Here is a 20,596-nt window from a genome sequence, read left to right as displayed (position 1 = left end):
CCCCCCCCCCCCCCCCGCCAGGTGGCCAGCGAACACCTGGGGACACAGTACCTGCCCCTTCCCCTGTGTGGCATGAAGAAGCTCTTTGATCAGATGAGAAGTGAAGATGTACAACCTCCACTGTCCTCGGGGGATGAGCTGTACCCCCCTAGCCCTGCTGGCCTCTGCCCAGGGCTTGCCAGCCCCCCCCCCGGTCCAGCCTTGGTCTTTGCTCCTGAGTCTCCCCTCACTGCAGGGTCTTGTCTCCCAGCCTGCACCCGTACAGATCATCCTCCTAATTGCAGATACATGTGTCCAGCACTCAGTGTGCCCTGAATGCTTTGAATGTGCTCATAGCTGGTGGGGTTTGGGGCAGATAGAGAAACTGAGGCCGAGAGGTGGTAATCTACACAGGCTTATCTACTAACAGCAGAGACCCCATCCACATCTAGCTCCAGGTTGGTCCCACCAGTTCCGGGAGCACAAGTCTACATTTGACCTGGCCCCATCCTACAGCGGCCTTTCTGTGAGTGGAACTGGGTGTCCTTGGAGAGGAAGGGTGTGTAAGGATGCCCTGAGGAAAGTGCCCAGCTAATGGTAAATGTTTCAGGCCCGTCCACCTTTACCTTCCTTTTCCTGCCCTGGGTATATCCACTGGAGGGAACCGGGCTCCCTTCCTGTAGGAAAGACAATTCTGGTCACCCCAGGGGGCGTCTCCCAGCCCCACTGCTGCTTGCTCTGCCCCCTCGAACCCCTTCCCGGGAGCTTTGTTGGCCTCACTCCTTCCCCAGCTCTGGCCTCTGCCTTCTCCCAGCCCCGTGATGGTCTGCCTGGTCGGATGCTGGCTGTTTCAGCAGGCTCATCTGCCCGAGCCTCACCTTGGTGGATCTACCTCCTTCCCTTCTTGCTGGATAAAGACCTCCACCATGTTGCAGATGCATTTAGTTAAGGCCCAACTGCAGGCGATGCTGGAAGATTCTGAGCCGGGGCTGCAGCATGGACACTCCATCTCAGTTCACATCTTCCGCTTGTTGAAGAGGTATTTGTTGAGCAGCTACTACATGCCAGGCCGTGTCCTAGATTCTGGGAATGCAGCGGGGGGAAGGCTCCTGTCTTCCTGGAGCTTACGTTCCAGGGAATCTCTGTGTTCCTATGGAAGTTTCCTTTGCAGGTGCCTGGAGCACTGTGTCCTAGACCCAGATTCTCTTGTAATGAGAAGCTCATCTTTGTCCCTTTTTCCTGTCTGTAGAGTGCAAAGAGCCACACTGCCCAGGTTGGGTTTGTTCCCCAGCTCCGACACTAACTAGTATATGATCTCGGGTGCCTGATTTTTCATTTTTAACATAAAAGTAAAATTTCCCCCCTATATCAGGGATTGAACCCAGGGCTACTTAACCACTGAGCCACATCCCCAGCCCTTTTTATTTTTTATTTTGAGACTGGGTCTCTGTAAGTTGCCGAGGGCCTCACTAAGTGGCTGAGGCTGGCCTTGAACTTGAGATCCTTCTGCCTCAGCCTCCTGAGCTGCTGGGATTACAGGCATGCGCCACCATGTCTGGCTAAAATAGGGGTAATAGCAGAACCTACTTTATAGGGCATGGTGACTCAGTGAGCTAAGTGTTTTAAAGTGCTTGGATCTGTGCCTGTTCTAATAAGTGCTCAAATATTTACTTACTATCTATGAAATGAGAGCAGAGTGGCTGGAGGGTAGGGCAGAGGAATGAGAAGGCTTCCAAACCACCATGCAGCATGGGTGCCTGAGGGTTAGCTCTATCTCCCCTTCCAGGCCAGAGGGACCAGGCAAGTGCTGATGATTGATATACCAGAGGTTCAGTCCGTGGGTCCCGCGATGGCAGGCTGTTGAGGCTGTATACTCAACAGTGGAGTCCTGTGGTCTAGAAGCCATGGCAGCAGCGGGAGCTCAGGGCAGGGCTGGGGGTAGTGCCATGGTGCCACTCAGCTGGGATCCCCAGACAGGCTCACATCTTGGCCTGTCTTCCCACCCTGACCCATGAAGGGAAAGGTCCTGCCTGCCTGGGTCTGAAGGTGACTTCGTGTTCCAAACTCTGACGTGTCCAGACGAGCCTCCAGGAAGGGCCCGCTGCGTGGGAAACCTCAGATTCCCCAGGGAATGGGGGCTATCAGAGAACTCAGGCTGCGTGGACAGTGATCAAGCTGTGGAGTCGGGTAGCTGGCGTCTCAGGCTCCAGGCAAGGGCCGGGCTATCACATCGCTGGAGGCCCGGGTCAGAGTGGCCAGACTGGTTTTGGGGCACTTGTTTTTTCAGCTGGTGGGAGGGGGTGGAAGTATGCACTGGCCTCTTTCCTGTGGCCTTTATGGGGAAAGGGTGCAGAGTCACAGTGGTTAGGACCCAGGTGGGCCTGGGTTCCAGTCCCAGCTTCATTGCTTTTAACACTGCGACCTTGGGCTACTACTTCCTTAACCTCTTAGAGCCTGGAATCCTCATTTGCAAAGTGGAAAAAATGAGAGCATCTTCCTAGCAGGATTCTGTCCTCAGCAAATGATCTAAAGGCACATAAAATGCTGAGCACAACTCTTGGCACATAGTCAGCCCTCAATAAATCATAGCTGCTTTATGATGAAGGTGACAGAGGCAGGGAACTCTGTTCCGTCCCCAAACAAGGACCTGGCCCAGGCTGCGTGCAAGCGCCCTTCTCCCATCATTCTCCCGGCTTAGATGGAAAAGGAAAATATTGTCTTGTGTGAATTCAGGAGCCAAGTTAAAGAATCCTGCAAATGAGCAGGGGCCACCTCCTCCTGGGAAGGCTGTTTCCCTAACCCCAGGGCCGGGACGCTGTGTCTGATAGGGTGTTTGCCTGGCTCCTCACAGCCCTTCCCCTGACCCAGGGATGGCCTCTGCCCTGGGTGAGCTCTTCTGTTCTGGGAGACTGAAAGCTTTCCCGTCATCCTGTGCAGTCCCAACCATGATCACCAGAGCCACAGCTACGTGTGGTGGGAATGGGGAGCTGGCACCCCAAGTTCACAGCCAGACCTCAGTTCCCTGAGCCCAGCCTTCCTCCTGCCGAGCGATGTGCAGCAGGATCACAGGAAGAGCCAGCTTGGTAGAATATGCAGAGAAGCCCTAGCAAGGGGACAGCAGCACTAATGACACACACACACACACACACACACCCCGCCAGCAGGTAGGCAGAGCCATGATGATTGGCAGGCCAGCTATTGGGGAACCATGAGCAGAGGAGGCAACAGCAAGGGGCTCCGGGGCCCAGGGCGGGCAGAGTGGGGAAGGGATCTGAAGGGAGGGAGAGAGGCAAGGAGTGGGCCTGGAAACCGGTGGTCTGCAGCCCAGGCCTGCTGTGCCAGGTACCCCCTGCCCCTCGAGCCTAATTGCAGCCATTGCTTCTAGGGTTGTGACCCCAGCCCCACAGAGCTGGGGGCCCTGTGGAATGCCTACCCTCACGGGATGACCCTAGTGGGAGGAGGGCGGGGAGCCACACACGCGTGAGCCTCTGGCTCCCTGATAACCCGGAGCCAGGCGGACTGCAAGCTGTCACTCAGGGCGTGCCTTCAGTGGGGTGAAGGGCAGAAGCCCAGCCTTCCCACCTCCCCATGTTGCTAACTTTAGTGCCACTTCTGTCAGCTCTTATGTTTGATGTCTGCTTAGCACTTTGTAAATGATCCCCAAATTGACGAAGGCCTCCTTTGGCAAGCTAGTGGGTCTCGGGGGAGTGTCCCTGTTGGGGGTTACCTGTGAAGTGCAGGGCATTTAGCATCTCTGGCCTCCTGCCCATCACCCTCTAGAATAAACCTATCTATTCACTACTGTGTCCCCTGTGTCTGGCACACACCTTGCTCTTCTTATAGCATTTCCCAACCCTTCTAGAAGGTGCCCCTGCTCCCGGCTGAAAACCCCTGGAGTAGCCATACCATTCAGCACCCTGATGGCAGTGCTCCCCCCACTGCACCCCCAGTTCTGAATACATGATCTTATCAGAAGTTGATTGCCACAGGGCAGCCCTGGGGGAGGCAGATCCTTATCCACAAAAGCCACCTCCTACTCTGGCCCCGTGAGCTCATTGGTTAGCATATCGAGTGGAGTCTGGCACCCAGTATGGAACGGTATGTGTGTGGCCTGACCCTGCAGGACATGTGCTGAGTTCCTCCCGCCCTGGACAGATAGCGTTGCCGCCTATGGCCTGATGCTGCGTTTGCTTTTCTTTTGGCAGCCACCTTCATGTTTGTTGATTTGTGGTCACCTAAAACCAAGGACTTTCCCCTTTGGTCCACTACTGGTCTCTTCTAGTCCAAAGTTACTGGAAGCCTCGAACATTGAAAAGACACTCAAAGCTCATCAGCTACGAGTTGGCCCATAGCCCCTGTGCGCAGGTCTGGGGTCTCGGTAGTGCCTTTGTAGTGAGTGAGTCCTCTTCACCCGTCCCTGTCCTTCATTTTGTACCTTCTATACATGGGACTGGTCAGCCATGGACGGTCTCACTGTGCCACTGATTAAAATAATGTAGAGGCCAAGCCTTGGGCATGATCAGAGACACCTCAGTCTGGACTGATAGTGTCCAGGACTGCTTGGCGTGGCTTGTCTGTCCTCGAGTGGACCCAGTGATCCCAGCTCCACCCCACATTGCTCTGTCTTGTCCACAAGAGTATCTCTAAGTGCATCTGTCAGCCGCCTGGCTGAAATCTCGATGGGCGGCATTCCACAGGACTTCAAGGCTTGGAGGAGATGCAGTCGGCTGAGCGTGACTTGTTCTTGATGATCTGTGTGAGCTTCTCCTGCCACCACTTCCTCTGCGCCGTGTTCCAAATGTCCTGTTCTCTCCATTCAGCAGTTTCCAAGGGTTCAGCTTTGCCTTCTGGGTTTCTAGAGTGTACCCTATTCCTTCTTGTGAAAATAGGGACAGTTTGTCTAGGGGACATCTTTTCTGTTCCCCATGATTCCATAGGGGTAACCAAAGTGGTGACCCAGTGTCATCGTTGATTCAGTTTCTGTTGAAAGGTGTTCTTGCACATTCTTTTCATCTGTTTTACTTCAGGCCATCTGGTTTAATTAAGATCAACATCAGCTGGGCACCGTGGCACCGGCCTGTAATCCCAGCAACTCAGGAGGCTAACGCAGGAGGATTGCAAGTTCAAGGCCTGCCTCAGCAACTTAGTGAACCTCTGTCTCAAAATTTAAAATGAATAAGTAAAAAGGGCTAGGGATGTAGCTCAGTGGTAGAATGCCCTGGGTTTAATCCCCAGTACCAAAAAATAAAATATAAAAGATGGATGTCAGGTAACATAGTGGAGGCAAGGGAAAGGGGTGGTTCTGGCTCTCTCTGCCGTCTGTTTAGCGTCAACACATGGGGCTCGAGTTCTTCCTCATTCTCTTGCTCCAAACATTTACGTTTACGTTTTTCAAAAACCTTCTGGGGGGCTGGGGATGTGGCTCAAGCGGTAGCGCGCTCGCCTGGCATGTGTGTGGCCCGGGTTCGATCCTCAGCACCACATACAAAACGAAGATGTTGTGTCCGCCGATAACTAAAAAATAAATATTAAAATTAAAAAAAAAAAAAAAACCTTTTGGGGCTGGAAGTACAATAGTAGAGTGCTTGGTCCTGGGTTCAATCCCCAGCACTGGAAAAAAAATGTTCTTTAAAAAAAAAAAAAACAACCACTTTTAGGATGGTCTTGTTTAGTTCTCCTGATGGCCTGTTTGTATCTAAATGCCCTCTGGTTATTTACGTGTCCATTGCTGGTCCAGCTAGACCTCAGGCTCTGAGGACAGAGACCTCCCTGGCTGAAGTCAGTGCACCGTCCCCAGTTCCCACGTCCCCTGTGAGGATGCTTCTCGGCCTTCAGGGATGATCTGGAGTGCAGGAGGAGGCAGGGCTACCAACACTATGCGGTTTGATGGTGCGTCAGGCAGGCGCGTCATCATGGAAAATTCTTTACAGAGTGTGCAGATCCATTTACACGGGCCTCGCTGCTTCTGCAAACTGCACATTCCTTCAGATCAGTCCACCGTTCCCTCTTCCCACCAAACCTCAGTCACGCCTCAGGGGGGTTAGAATATGGTTTCAGGCCTCACTCCTCTCACTCCCCGCCACCGTCAGCTTGGTTTTCATAGGGAATCTGGCTGGGTTCCTGGTTTCTTGTCTGGGCTGGGTCATCCTGGGACTCCCTTTGGGTGGCAGGACTCCACCCCAGATTTAGAGCCCTTTTAAAATTTTTTTTTCTTATACTGTGGATTGAATCTGTCGATGTTCTACCACTGAGCCACATCCCCGGCCCTCTTTATTTATTTTATTTTGAGACAGGTTCTGGCTAAGTTGCCCAGGCTGGTCTTGAACTTGGTGATCCTCCTGTCTTAGCCTCCCTAGTTGCTGGGATCACAGGTGTGTGCCACCATGGCTGGCATAGTGCCTCTTCTTATGGGGCTTCTGGGGCCCAGGCTCTGGCAGCCAACGGACCCCCACTGGTGGCTGGGCTGAATGACGGCAGAGCTGAAGGGCAGGGGTGGGGGGTTAGTTGATTGGAAACCAGTGTGGTTCCCGTCAGGATTCCTGGAGCAGATAAGGTCTCTCCCTGGCCTTCCCATGGACTTCCCAGGTGGCCTCCCACCCGCTGTCAGAGTTGCTGAAGCTCCATGAGCAGTCACCTTGAAGTGTACTCCCTGCCCTTGGACCTACCTGTCCCTGTCCAGACAGTTGGTCAGCCCAGGGCAGGGAGGAAGAGAGTGCCCACCCCCCAGAGTAAATGGGAAGGGGTTTCGAGGCACAGCTGGTTTGCATACCCTCAGGGGACAGATCAAGGGGGCACTGAGCTGGATCTTAGGTATCCAATGGCGAGTTGAAGGATATGGGGGTCCCTGTTGGAGGTCCCTCCCAGGCAGGGACCTGGCCTCTGCAGGTGAACCATCTGTGGAGTGCTGGGTGAGGTGTAGGGAGGTCTTATGTGTCTGCATCACAAGAACTACCTTGGTCACACTGTTCTACTTTGGAGAGGTAGAATAGTCCAGTGCTTCTCAAAGTGTGGTCCTTGGACCAGTAGCTTCAGCGCTACCTGGGAACTCGTTAAAAATGCCCCTTCCCAGAGCTTCTGAGCCAAATTCTGGAGGTGGAGCCAGCAGTCTGCTGAACCGTAGCTCTTCAGGTGATTCTGGCACACTAGTAAGTTTAACTTCGGAGCCAGAATGCTAGGTATGTGGCCTTCAGCCAGTAACTTAACCTCTCTGATTCTCTATTGAATGCCTCATCTATACAATGGGAACACTTCCTGCCACCTTGATATTGTGGCGATAAAATGAGAATGCTTTTAAGGAATCCAGTGCAGTGCTGTTACTCAGAAAGCGCCTTTTAAGCATGGCCTCTGATTTCATTGTCACTCTCTCTTTTTAGGTAGTTTCTAATGCTGCAGAGCAGGGCGTGGCCATCACAGGGAACCAGACCTTCAACAACTGGAACTGGCCAAATGCAATGATTTTTGCAGCCACGGTCATCACCACCATTGGTAAGTTTCCTGAGACCCTCAGGGTGCCCTCACTCTGCCCTCACTTCTCGGAACCTTAGAGGAATCTAGTTTTGGTGATTCACCTGCATTGGGAGTAAAATCTGGCCTGTTACACTCTGTCCTTTCGACTACTAAGGATTTAGTGTCCCTGGTGACTGTCAGTGGCTACAAGATTGTTTTCCTGGGTTCTGGACTGAGCCTTTTCAACAGAAGCAGTGACACAGCCTGGTGGCTGAGCCATGCAGGAGACCGATTCTCTGTGGCTCCACAGCCCACCACTCCAGAAGTTAGGGGCTGCCTGCCATGTGTTCTCTTCCACCACCCCGGGCTGACTAGGTGCAGCTGGCCACTTCTTGCTCACTTTGTTGTGACAGTCAAATGATGGCTGCAGCAGGCGTCCTCGAAATGCCCAGCTGGCCTGATGACCCAGATGGCTCCTCCCACCCCGTGTCCCACAGCAGTGCTGGCTGACAGCTGGGAGCTCAGCAGGGAGGAAACGAAATGGCCCCTCCGAGTGGCTCGGGATCTCAGTGTGGCTGAGGGAGAAGCTCCTTAGCCTCCAGCCCACCCAGCAGCACTTCCACTGCTTCCTGTGGTCAAGCTGAAGCCCTGAATCAAAGGGAGAAGGAAGGTCCCTCCTTGATGGGAGCAGTTGCATAAGAAGGGTGGGGGGGGGACTGAGTGTGGCCATCCCCAGAGAACGTGCACTGCAGTTCCTCTGGGGTGTCGGCCAGAGGGGGTGATCCCTCTAATTTGCACAGTGCTACTATGTGAACTAGTGGAGGGCCTGCTCTGGGGGCGGCCTATCCCTGCCTGCAGGCAGCTCCAGTGGGATGGGGACAGAGCCATCACAATGGCAGCACAAACGATCATGGCCAGAGTGGGATCAAGGAAAATGTCATCACTTAAATATTGATGTTAGATCAATATCAACTGGTCCCAGAGAATGGGCTTCCCACAAGGGGTGTGTGCGTGTGCGTGTGCGTGCGTGCGTGCGTGTGTGTGTGTGTGCATGAGTAGGGGGGGTGGGGCCCACTCTGGGGTGGGAGGCCCTTCCCCCTGCCATGCCTGTGACCTTGTCCTTACTGTCTCCTCCCTCAGGTTATGGCAATGTGGCCCCCAAGACCCCCGCCGGGCGCCTCTTCTGTGTCTTCTACGGTCTCTTCGGGGTACCTCTCTGCCTGACCTGGATCAGTGCCCTGGGAAAGTTCTTCGGAGGACGTGCCAAGAGGCTGGGCCAGTTCCTCACCAGGAGAGGCATGAGCCTGGTATGTCCCCAGTCCTAGGAGCTGGCAGAAGTGAGGGGACTGTGAAAAGGAGGGGAGGATAGGAAGCCTTCAGGAATGGGAGGGTGGGCACATGGTGGTTTTGGTGATCTCTGCCCACTGTGTCAGGACGGGAGCATCCCTCCCCCTCCCTCCCTGGGGAGCAAGCCTCCTGGACACGCGGCCAGATGGCCTCTCCTAGTCGGGGTGTCCGTGCTGGGTTTCTGAAGTCCCTGCCGCTGTCTGACTCGGTCTCCACCACCCTGCAGCGGAAGGCGCAGATCACGTGCACGGCCATCTTCATCGTGTGGGGCGTCCTGGTCCACCTGGTGATCCCGCCCTTCGTGTTCATGGTGACCGAGGAGTGGGACTACATTGGTGGCCTCTACTACTCCTTCATCACCATCTCCACCATCGGCTTTGGTGACTTTGTGGCTGGTGAGTCCCTGTTCCCTCTCCCTCGCCTCCATCTCCCCACCTTCTCTTCTGCTCCTTCTCCAGTTTCAACCCAGCAGCCTTTTGCGGGTGTCCGGGTGGCTGTCCTCTCCTGGCTCCTCGCTGTCTCCCCAACTCAGAGCTCTGGTTCACTTGGGGCTGGGAGGAGGGCCTGCGCCTGCAGGGTTGGGCTCTTACCCAGAGAGCCTGGCCCTGTCCCATCGAGGCACCGCCTGCTGTCAGTCACCAGAGCAGAGGGTGCTGTCTTCAAGCTTTGGCTCAGAGGCCAACTCTGCTCTTGCCACAGGCTACTAAAGACAAGGCAGGCCTTCTCCTCACCGCCCTGCCCCCTGAGCCCTCGCATTCCCCTCCTCCTCCTCTACTTAATCCCTGGAGGAGAGGAAAGGCAGGGAGATTCTTTAGCCCCTTTGTCTGGAGGCCTGCAACCAACACTCAAGCTCTTGTGCCTGTGGCCTGCACAGCCTCTTGGTTCTTAATCTTCTTGACACCCTGCTAGTGTCTGTTCCCTCTATGCCTGTGCCCTGCCCAGCTGACCTCCACCTCTACTCCAGGGCCTCTGGACTTTACCCCAACTCCCCACCCAAAGGGCAGGGGCAGGTCACCCCCTCTGCCCCACTGCATGTGGAATGTGGGGAGGGGGCAGCTGAGTGGGTGGGAGGAACAGGAAGGCCAGTGCGAACACTCCACTGACCCCGGCTGCTCTGAGCCTGCCTGCTGTCTTGGAGATAAATGTAAAGGCACAACCCTGCCATTGTCTAGCCCTGGGGCCCAGAGCAGGCTGAGGGGGAACCTTTGAATTAGGGATGGCCAGTGGCTGCTGAACCACTCCTCCCGGCTCCTGCAAGGCAACAAATCTGTTTCTTACCTGTAAAATTGGTTAAAATAATAATAATAATTATTATTATTATTATTATCATCATTATTATTATTAAAATAATGCCCACCACACACAATGTGAAAAATAGACATGTCTGTTCCTGAGTGCAGCTATATTAGTGTGGCCCTCATCACTGTCACTAGCATACTCTGCTCAGGATCAGGAGCCTTCAGCAAGACTGACAGCACCCTGCAGACAGAACACCTCCTGAGACCCAGCCCTGCCTGACCCCCTGGACGGAGCCTAATCTGATGCCAGAGGTCACTCTCTCCTGCAGTCCCTTCTCTTGAGCTCCTCCCAGCCTGAGGGAGGAGGTAGGATAGAGATTGACACAGTTGCAAGTGCTAATTCAGGGAAGAAATCTCAATCTTAGAGTCATCAGAATTCCGGGGGTGACCCAGGAAGGCTCCTGCAGCTGGCACCAGGAACCCGGTCTGAGAGGAGGGGGACGAGGAGTGGGCAGAGCCCTCCAGGCCCCGGGAGAGCCAGTGTCGAGAAAGGCAGAAACAGGAAGTTGGAGGCAGACCAGGCCCAAAGGAGAACAGTGCTGGGTCTGGGTCATCTCAGCGCAGCCACCAGCCTCACTCATGGTGAAGCAGCAAGTCCCTCCTCTGTGTGGAGGCTGCTAGTGCCTGTCGTGCAGGTTCCGTCCTGTTTTTAACTGAGCGGTCACAGACACACTCCAGCTGGGTCCAGCAGAGTGCCTCACTGAAGGCACCCGGGAGCTGTTTCTTTTCTTTCTTTGTTTTTTTTGGCACCAGGGATTGAACCCCGGGGTGTTTAACCGCTGAGCTACATCCCTAGCGGGGATAAATATTTATTTATATATATATTTATATTTAAATATATATTTAAATATTTATTTTTTAGTTGTAGTTGGACACAATACCTTTATCTGATTTATTTTTATGTGGTGCTGGGGATCGAACCCAGGGCCTCGCACGTGCTAGGCGAGCGTCCTGCCACTGAGCCTCAACCCCAGCCCTACGTCCCTAGCCCCTTTATGTTTCATTTTGAGCAGGGTCTTACTGAGTTGCTTGGGACCTTGCTAAGTGCTGAGGCTGGCCTGGAACTTTGAGATGATCCTCCTGCCTCAGCCTCCCGAGTTGCTGGGATTACAGCCGTGGGCCACCACTCCCAGCTGTGAGCTGTTTCTTGACTCATGTGTTGGTTACTTACTACAACAGAACCCTAAAACTTCTTTATTCCCCCTCACCCATAAGGTAACCACTGTCCTGACTTTTTTTTTCCCAAGACAAGTTTTCCCTAGATTGCTGAGAGTCTTGCTAGGTTGCTGAGGCTGGCATTCAAACTTCAATCCTCCTGCCTCATCCTCCCGAGCGGCTGGTATCGTAGGTATGCGCCACTGCGCCCTCTTATCTTGACTTTTTCTAAGTGAGCACACTGGGGCTCAGAGAAGGGCTGGGAGGGGACATGAGCAATGTGGCCAAGGTTCTTCAGGAAGAAGATGGATGAGGGTAGCCCAGAGTCTGGGACAGCCCATTTCTTTTACACTATGTCACCCCCACCCCCACCACCACACACACCCTGTTGTAGCATGACACTGGCTCAGACAGCACGGCTCTGGCCATTACATGTCCCTGCTGACCCTTTATGACCCTCTGGACTTCCCCTCCCCTCAGGTGTGAACCCCAGTGCCAACTACCACGCCTTGTACCGGTACTTTGTGGAGCTCTGGATCTACCTGGGGCTGGCCTGGCTCTCCCTCTTTGTCAACTGGAAGGTGAGCATGTTTGTGGAGGTCCACAAAGCCATTAAGAAGAGGCGGAGACGGCGGAAGGAGTCCTTCGAGAGCTCCCCACACTCCCGGAAGGCCCTGGGGATGGCAGGCAGCACGGCCTCCAAGGACGTCAACATCTTCAGCTTTCTGTCCAAAAAGGAAGAGACCTACAATGACCTCATCAAGCAGATTGGGAAGAAGGCCATGAAAACAAGTGGGGGTGGGGAGAGGGTCCCAGGACCTGGGCTGGGGCCTCAGGGGGCTGGGCTGCCCGCGCTCCCCGCCTCCCGGACATCCTTGGTGGTCTATTCCAAAAACTGCGCGCCCAGCTTGGAAGAGGTGTCACAGACGCTCAGGAGCAAAGGGCACGTGTCGAGGCCCCCTGGAGAGGAGGACCAGCCGCAGGCCCCCGAGGACAGCTCCCCGACCTCCGAGGTGTTCATCAACCAACTGGACCGAATCAGCGAGGAGGACGAGCCCTGGGGGGCCCGGGACTACCACCCACTCATCTTCCAGAACGCCAGCATTGCCTTTGTGAACGAGGAGGCCAGCCTCCTGGACGAGGAGACCTCTAAGTCCTCTCTGGAGGACAACCTGGTGGGGGAGGAGCAGCCCCAGGAGGGGGACGCCACCCAGGTGCCCCTGAACATGGGCAAGTTCCCCTCGTCAGATGAGTCCACCTTCACCAGCACCGAGTCAGAGCTTTCCGTGCCTTACGAGCAGCTGATGAACGAGTACAATAAGGCAAACAGCCCCAAAGGCACCTGAGGCGGGCCGGCTCCTCACCCCACCTTTGATGGCTCTTCCCTTCACCCCGGAGTGTCCCGCGGTGGCCAAGAGCCCGGGCTCCTGATCGGGCAGCCCTGCAGCTGGGAGTGGGGAGCCAGGGGCCTTCCTTTTCCTCTGTCCCCTCCAGCTGGTTGCCCCGATGGAACATGGCACATGCCCAGGACAGGGCCTCTGCTCTCTGCTGAGCAGCACCCTAGTGTGGGGAGGCCACTGTCCTGAGCGTGAACGGTGTTACTGATGACTGGGAGGCATGTGGGCTGGCAGCACTGACCCGAGGAGGCCCACGCCTGCATGGGTCTTAGCCTGTCTTCAATTGAGCGTCATACGGTTCCCTGAGGCCAGTGGCCTCGGCCATTTGAGTTCACCAGTATTAAGGAACAATTTCTATGTGCCTGGCGCTGAGCTAGGAGTTTCAGAGAGGGGAGGGGCTGTAGACCGGGGTTCTGCCTTGTTGAGTACTTAAGTGTTTGGGAGGTTCAGCTGTGATGTTGAGGTCTGGGCTTCTCAGTACCCCAACAGTATTAGGACCCATCTCCCCATCTACCTGTGGATGCCCTTCAGGCCCCCACTGCAAACCTCAGGAGGGCAGAGGCCACAGAGGGAGGGGAGCTGAGCTGATAGGCAGGAAATGAAGCACCCCAAAGCCAGCATGGGCCCAGGGGCCTGCCCTCTTGCCCCAGAGCCATGTCCCTGTCTCAGGCCTTCAGCCCACCAATGGCAGACAAGGCTTTCTGCACCCTAAGTGGTGGGAGGAAGGGAGGGTGGCGTACCTGGGCCGTGGAAGCTGGGGACAGGGGTCTACAAGGGCGTTCAAGGGTGAGGCTTAGCTCGGGCTAATTCTGCCCTCGCCCCTCTCGCCCACTACTTCCCCCCAAAGTTGCATGCCCCTGGCCTGAGTACCCACACTCCCATCCTGCTGTCTCCACATCCCCTAGGCTCGGTCACAGATCTTGCTGCCCCTCTCACAGACCGCCTCACCTGGACCCACCACTCCTCCCCACCCCGGGGCCAGGGCATGAGGCCAGATTGCTCGTGGCCCACCAATGGAGAATGGCCAAAACTGTGAATTGAGCTCCTCTCTCTGCTACTGTATGGCTTGAGTGCGTGTGTGCGTGACGTGTGGGAAAGGGAGGCCTCTGGGCTGAGAAGAGAGAATGCAAAACCGTACGTGGACTCCGTTTCTTTCTGGTGAGGGGTGGGTAGAACTCGCTGCTGCCTGAGTTTGGGGTTTTGATGATGCGCACCCCAGGACCAGCCCACTCTGCCCTGAATGTTTTTGTTATTGTTCTTCTTCTTCTTTTTTTAATGAACTGCTGTTTTATATACCTGGAATCTGTTTGCTTTAGAGCCAGTGGTTAAAGAGCAGGGTCCCAAGGATGGGGACATCCACTGTGTACCCTGCTGCACCCCAACTCAACTGAGACTTTTGTGATGTAAGCCGAAGTCCTATCAAGAGCCAAGTCCCCAAGCAGAGTTGATGGCAGGGAGCAAGGGTAGAGAAGGGTGTCCTGCAGGTGGCTGGGTGCTGGGCAGGAGGGACAGGAGCCCAGTCACAGCCCAACACCCTCTGACGCTCAGCCCCGCCCTCCCTCACACCTCTGCTCAGGGCCCGATTGAGCTAGAGGGTCCCTCCCTGCCATGTGGAGCTGGCAGGGGGCATGTGCACACCGCACTCGCCCCACTCACTCTGAACGGTTGCAGTGGCCAGCAGGGGGGCGGGCGGGGAGAGGGGGGGGAAGGAGCAGCCTGTGTTCTGCGCAGGGTTCCATGAGCTCATCTCGTTGCCGACTCCTGGAATCACACACTGTGTGTACATACTGGTTATGATGGCAAATGTAATTTATTTTAACATTTTTACAATAAAATCTATGGACAGGCCAGCTTGCTGTGTACTGGGGAGGGAGGGAGGCAGGGTGGAAAGGGAACTGGTGTGTGGCCTTTAGGGAAGGGGGCTCACTGGGAGGGCAGAGAGGACTCAGGACAGGCTGCCTCCAAGAGGACTGGTGCAGTCTGAAAGGGAGAGAAGAACGAGGAGGGGATAGAGAGGAGGCAGGCCTCTGGGTGAGGCTGGGGAGGAGCCCAAGGAGCAGGGGACAGGGAGGTGGAGGGCCAGACACCATCCCGTCCTGTTTACTGGCTTCACACCCAGTGAAGCTTGAGAGAATGACATTGCAACAGCCCCATCAGGTGGGGATTCCACCCACTGCCGTAAAACACACCCCATCAAGGTGGCCGCACAAACAGCCCTACCAGCCCGGCGGCCTGGGTAGGAATCCGAGCTCCCCATTTCTCCTGGGATTTTGCACAGGACAACTTCTCTGTGCTGTTTTCCTCACCAGCCAGTTCAGGGAAGAACCACATTTTCCACGAGGGGATGGATGTGTCTACGAGGGATCACCTCCACAGTTTCCATGTCCACGGGTTCCACCCACCGCCACTTAACACTACTCAAGGAAAAACGTGTCCTGTAGTTGCTGCCCCACACAGATCTTAGATGGGAGAGTGGGCACTGAACACACTCATTGTGCGTGAACCACACAGTAGAGCAACTACCACAAGTAGGTACACTGTATTAGGTATTTGAAATAACCCAGATATCAGGTTAAGCCATGTGGGAGCGTGTGCCCACGTTCTGTGCAAATACATGCCATTTTGTGTAGGGGACTTGAGCCTCCTCAGATTTCAGTACTGGGGAGAGAGCCTGGAGTCACCCCTGACAGAGGCAGCGGCTGGGCTGCACTTGGTCCCATCCTTCCCTTTTTGCCAGCACCTCTCCCCCATCTCTGTCACATACACATGATCAGGGTTCTCTGGTTTTACTTGACCCCCCCACTCCGTCTTGAGTTGACAGTTGCATATCACTAAACATTGACACTGGGCCATGTCACAAAACCCCTGACCCGTACAGCTCAGCACCCCTACAACAGGCCTCCGGGCCCATCTGCAGAGTGGAGACAGAAGCCAGGGCAGCCAGGTTGTGCAGCTTTGCCGGGTTCCCAGCTTGCAGGCTTCTGTTTGAATGACAAAGTACCAACGGTGGGCGAGCTGTGGTCTTGGGCTCCTGTGGCCAAGCTTCACCTGGAGCTGTCTGAGGAGGTGGAAGTTCGGGGAGGCAGGACTTCAGCTGCAGCTAGCTGGGCCAGGAGACCCCAAGTTCCTGAAGTCTTGGGCAGAGGAGGGGTGCCCCGCAGGGCCATGGGGGACAGCACAGTGCCATTGTGCTGTGGGGTGGACGGGAGGCCGGGGAGGTGGTGAGCAGGCAGTTGGGATGTCACTGGACACCCTGGCAGGGGATGACCCCTGTGAGTCCGAGAGTCCTGGAGGAGCGAGCCCTGTAGACTCGCTGGGGTCCTCACATGGAGTCCCCGAGGCACCGCTCCTAGTCCAGTAGGACCATCCCAGCAGCCCAGCCCCGACCCATCTGGGTCACCGGCCTCCAGAGGCCTCCTGCCCCAGTGGTCAACTAGCGCTCTGCTCTCCGCCAGCACCGCTGCACTGACCACTCACGTCTTCCACCAGTGTCGACTGGGCCCTAGCGCCCACAGGAGTGGAGCACTGTGAGGGGACAACTCCCTGCATGTAGGGGCCAGCCCGCTCCTTCTTTTTGATTGATTGAATCCTGGGGTGCTTCACCACGGAGCCACATCCACAGCCCTATTTTGTATTTTATTTAGAGACAGGGTCTCCCTGAGTTGCTTAGCACCTTGCTTTGGCTGAGGCTGGCTTTGAACTCAAGATCCTCCTGCCTCAGCCTCCCAAGCCCCTGTGATCACAGGCGTGGGCCACTGTGCCCGGCCCCCTCCTGTTGCTCCCTTCTTCATGGTTGTGCTTGGTATTGACGTCCTGTCCACATTTCCCACGTCTTTTCATGTTTCTCTTATCTTTATGTCTTTTAATTCTCAAAACCAGCATTATTATTAACCCGTTCCATGATTTGGAAGTAAACAGAGGATGTTCCCCAAGTTCAAACAACAATGAGGTGGCAGAAAACAGCCTCCTGGACTTACATTCCTCCCTTCCTCTACCTTCTGGCAGTTCCTAATCTGATGGGGGAGACACCCTCAGAACCCAAAGTCTGGTGGAGGCGGGAGGCAGCTCCAAGCCTCGTCCTTGAGCGGGACAGGAGCCCAGAAAGTGACCGAAGCAATGGTGGCTGATGCTAATCTTGCCCACCCCTGTCCAGTGACACCCAGACAGCCGGGTTTTTCTTAGTCTTGGTGTGGTGACTCCTGCAGCTCACAGAGGAAGTCGGAGGTGCAATTGGGACACTGTTGGGTGCTCTTTCTGGAGCCTGGGGTGGAATGGCGGTAGCAGGGAGTGGGAAAGCTGAGCTGCCCTGCTCTGGAAGGGACTCTATAAAGTCTGCTCCCTAAGGTCCCTTGAGGTGTGGTCTCAGCTCTCCATTCTGGAATAATAGGATTCCCGGCCGGGGGTGTAGCTCAGTGGTAGTGTGTTTGCCTGGCACGTGTGAGGCCCTGGGTTTGATCCTCAACACCACATAAAAATTAATAAAGGTATTGTGTACGTCAACTTAAAAAATAATAATAAAAAAATAATAGGATCCCAATTTCCAGATTCATGCAAGACTGACCCAGAAACCAGAAGCCAATTTGTGAAAGGCCAGGATCTGTTTAGAGAAGGCAGTAGGATCCCCTCCTTGAGATCTCTGTCCCTTCTATCCATCCCGGTCCCCCTCACCAAAGTCCAGACCACTGCAGCCCCTCACCTGGATCCCTGCCACACCATGGTGCCTGGGGCCAGGTAGGGGCTCCCCAGGTTGAGTGGATGAATGAGTCCCCTTCATTTGTCTCGCTGACTCCCCTTCCACCCACCCATATCAGCAACCTCCAGGATCCATCCTCCAGCCAGACCTGACCCCCTTCCTTTCCTGCTTTCACCTCCCTTAGAGAACTCTCACTTCCCGTCTTGGGTTTGCTCCAGTCTCTTTTGTCAGCCCCTCGCCCACCCCGTGGGCTCCAGCCACTTTGCCCAGGTGGTCTCAGATGCCTGGATGACCTTCCCGATGGCATCCACTGTGGACATCAGCTTCCCTGGGAAGCTCCCCACAATCACTAAACTTGAGCTATGTGGGGTCCTGGGTTCTAGGCCAGGTGCCCGGTGGGGCTGAGCTCCTCCCTCTGTGAGCCGCCTCTGTCCAGCTGCTCGGACGTGGTTCAAGTCCCCTGTCTCCTGGTTTTTTCCCCTTGCCTGGCTGGAAGCCACTGGAAGCAACAGGGAGAGGTTTGTTCCACCTTTGCATTCGCACCCTGGGGCCTGCATGGAGAAGGGCTCAGCTTTCCATGTTTACAAAATGCAGGGTGCACCCCTAAGTCCCCGCCCCTCCCATCAGCAGTCAGTCCCTCTGTTCCTGGAGCAGAGGCCAAGTCAGAGGGCAAGGCTCGTTTCATGAGGCCAAGGGCGAGTCCCAGCAAAGCCAGGTGGATGATCTTGAGGGACCTTGGAGGTTGAGGTGACCTGGTGAGTCACCTCATCTTGTGCCAAGTCACCTGAATCTGGAGGCAGGACAGGGACATGGCACACCTTACCTCAAGAAGCATGTGGCCTGCATTCTCTTGTGTTCCCCTCACCCCCTGTCTTCACCTGGCACCGTTCCCAAATGATGGGGGAAGAGGGGCCCCGGGGCCCTCAGCTCCCCGATGCCCATGCTTTCCGGGGGAACACTTCAGCTCCCAGTGACCCCGCACGCCAGCACCAGCCTCCCAGTTTACAAAGCCCTTTCACACCCATTCCTGTGTGGGATTACTCAACCGCCCCAGGAGCCAGGTGTAATATTTTACAGCTCAATTTAAGGGCCTTTTTCAAATGCGGAAACCCAGGGTTGAGGTTTGGTTTCTTCAGAACAAAACCTAAGGCTAGATCTGGAGGATGGATGGAAGAAGTAGAGGGAGGTGAAGATGGATAGGGGAAAGAAGGAAAGGCAACAAAGATGGGCGCTGGAGCTGACTGCACTGTGGGCGGCCGGGTGCCATCCTGCAGGACCCTTCTGTGCCCCCTGTGCCATACCCCTTAGAATTATCTCTGAGGAGGGGATTTCTTTCTTTATCCATCAGTTCCTGCACATAGTCCTTAAGAATTCCTCCAGGGACATTGATCCCTACCTTCCTCCTATTCACACCAGATGTGGTGTGCTACACAGCCCAAAGATGTCCAAGACAGATCTCCCTTTTCACCATCCCATCAGCAAAGTGACCCGCAGCTCCAACCGGAGGTGGAGTCCATTCCCTTGAATGCAGGCTGGCTCTGGGACATTTTGATCAATAAAATATGGTAGAAATGACCTTTTGCCATTTCAGGGGAAGGGGATGCCTGGGATTGAAAAAAAAAAAATCTCCCAAATGAACTCAGGGGCACTCAACCACTGAGTCACATCCCCAGCCCTTTTTTGTATTTTATTTAGACACAGGATCTCGCTGAGTTGCTTAGTGCTTCGCTAAGTTGCTGAGGCTGGCTTTGAACTTGCTATCCTCCTGCCTCAGCCTCCACACCTGGCACAAGGAACACCTATTATCCTGAGACCAAAGCTCTGACCTCAGACACCACGAGAGCACAGCTGAGACCCAATGTCACCAGGTCCATAACTCCCCAATGAAGGTCACTTTTTTTTAGGTGTAGATGGACACAGCATAATGCCTTTATTTTTATATGGTGCTGAGGATTGAACCCTGGTCCGCCCGTGCTAGGCAAGCACTCTTCTGCTAAGCCACAATCCCAGCCCCAAAGGTCACTTTCTTATCCCCGACATACCCAAGCCCCTTCTAAGTTGAGCCTTGGGACCTCTCTGCTATGTGAAAACAGTCCTGTTTGGAGGTCTGGGTCTGCCAGGGTCTAGCTGCGGGACCTTAACAGCCACATCTGCCATTCATGAGGATGCTTCGATATACAGGCCCAGACTGGGGTTCTTCACGCACAGGGTCTCATTTAGTCCCCACAACACTGTCAGGTCAGTATCATTATCGCCACCTGGAAATTAAGGCTCAGAGTGGTCATGGAACATGCCCAGTCACACAGCAGGAGGCAGAGCCTGGGTTCTAACCTGGGAACTTGGAGCCTGGGCTATGAACTACCATGCAAGCCTGCCACGGCAAGGGGCTCCCGCTCAAGGGCAAGAGTGCCCAGGGACAGCGCCCTGGTTTCAGGTCCTAGCCACTCCCCTGACAGTCGGCCCTTATCTGCAAAACCAACCAGGGAGACCAATCAGCATACCCCAGCCCAGAGGTGACGACCCAAGAATCCCCGGGGGTTCCCGGGCTCTGCCTGAGAAAGATTCTGAGTCAGGTCCGGGGGCGGGGGAAAGCCCCCAAATGCCCAGGTTCTGAGAACACCTGGCTGGAGGGCTCAAGGGCAGGTCTGCTGGGTTTCCAGCATCCCCAGCCAAGCCGTCCCGGCCCGTGTGTTCATTCTGCGCTGAGCCATGTTTACTTTGGTTTATGTAAAACTTCCTGCTCTTTCTTTGATCCCTTCACCTGCAGCTCCAGCCAGCTGAGCTGCTCAGCCCGCGGTGTTGACAACACACGCTATTCCATTCAGATAACCTGTGTCTGCCGGTCTCTCGCGGGTTGCCTAGAACACCTGACTGAGGAGGACGGAAAATGAGGGACAATTACGGTCTAGGATCTCAGGCCTTCCCTCTGACCCTGTCTGCTGAAATCCCCACCTCAGCAATTCACTCCAGAGAAAAGGTTCTGACCCAGTGGTGCTGACACTTCACTTTCCAGAATTTTTGAAACCAGCTGTTAAACCATAGCCACTCTTAAATTATATGAGCTGGGTGCAGTGGCACACACCTGTAATCACAGGAGGATCACGAGTTCAAAGCCAGCCTCAGCAACTTAGTGAGGCCCCAAGCAACTCATTGAGACCCTGTCTCTAAAGAATAAATAAATGGGCTGAGGATGAGGCTCGGTGGTTAAGCGCCCCTGGGTTCATCCCTGGTACTAAAATATATATATATATATATATATATATATATATATATATATATAT

The 20,596-nt window shown here is 54.9% G+C and overlaps 1 protein-coding gene across 3 annotated transcripts in view; it reads left to right on the top strand.

Annotated features, from left to right (window-relative positions):
• Positions 1-14,470, top strand: part of Kcnk5 (potassium two pore domain channel subfamily K member 5) — a 43,936-nt gene extending 29,466 nt beyond the window's left edge. For all 3 annotated transcript variants that reach the window (XM_015487680.2, XM_015487682.2, XM_015487681.2), the window contains exons 2-5: positions 7,353-7,464; positions 8,566-8,732; positions 8,999-9,167; positions 11,706-14,470. In XM_015487680.2, coding sequence (XP_015343166.1) covers positions 7,353-7,464; positions 8,566-8,732; positions 8,999-9,167; positions 11,706-12,571 — 1,314 coding nt within the window. In that variant the 3' untranslated portion in view covers positions 12,572-14,470. The remainder of the gene's footprint in view (positions 1-7,352; positions 7,465-8,565; positions 8,733-8,998; positions 9,168-11,705) is intronic.
• The last annotated feature ends 6,126 nt before the right edge of the window (positions 14,471-20,596 follow it).

The sequence above is a fragment of the Marmota marmota genome, unplaced genomic scaffold (assembly GCF_001458135.2).
Source record: "Marmota marmota marmota unplaced genomic scaffold, marMar, whole genome shotgun sequence".
Classification (NCBI taxonomy): domain Eukaryota; kingdom Metazoa; phylum Chordata; class Mammalia; order Rodentia; family Sciuridae; genus Marmota; species Marmota marmota.
This window is presented reverse-complemented; position numbering and strand designations above follow the sequence as displayed.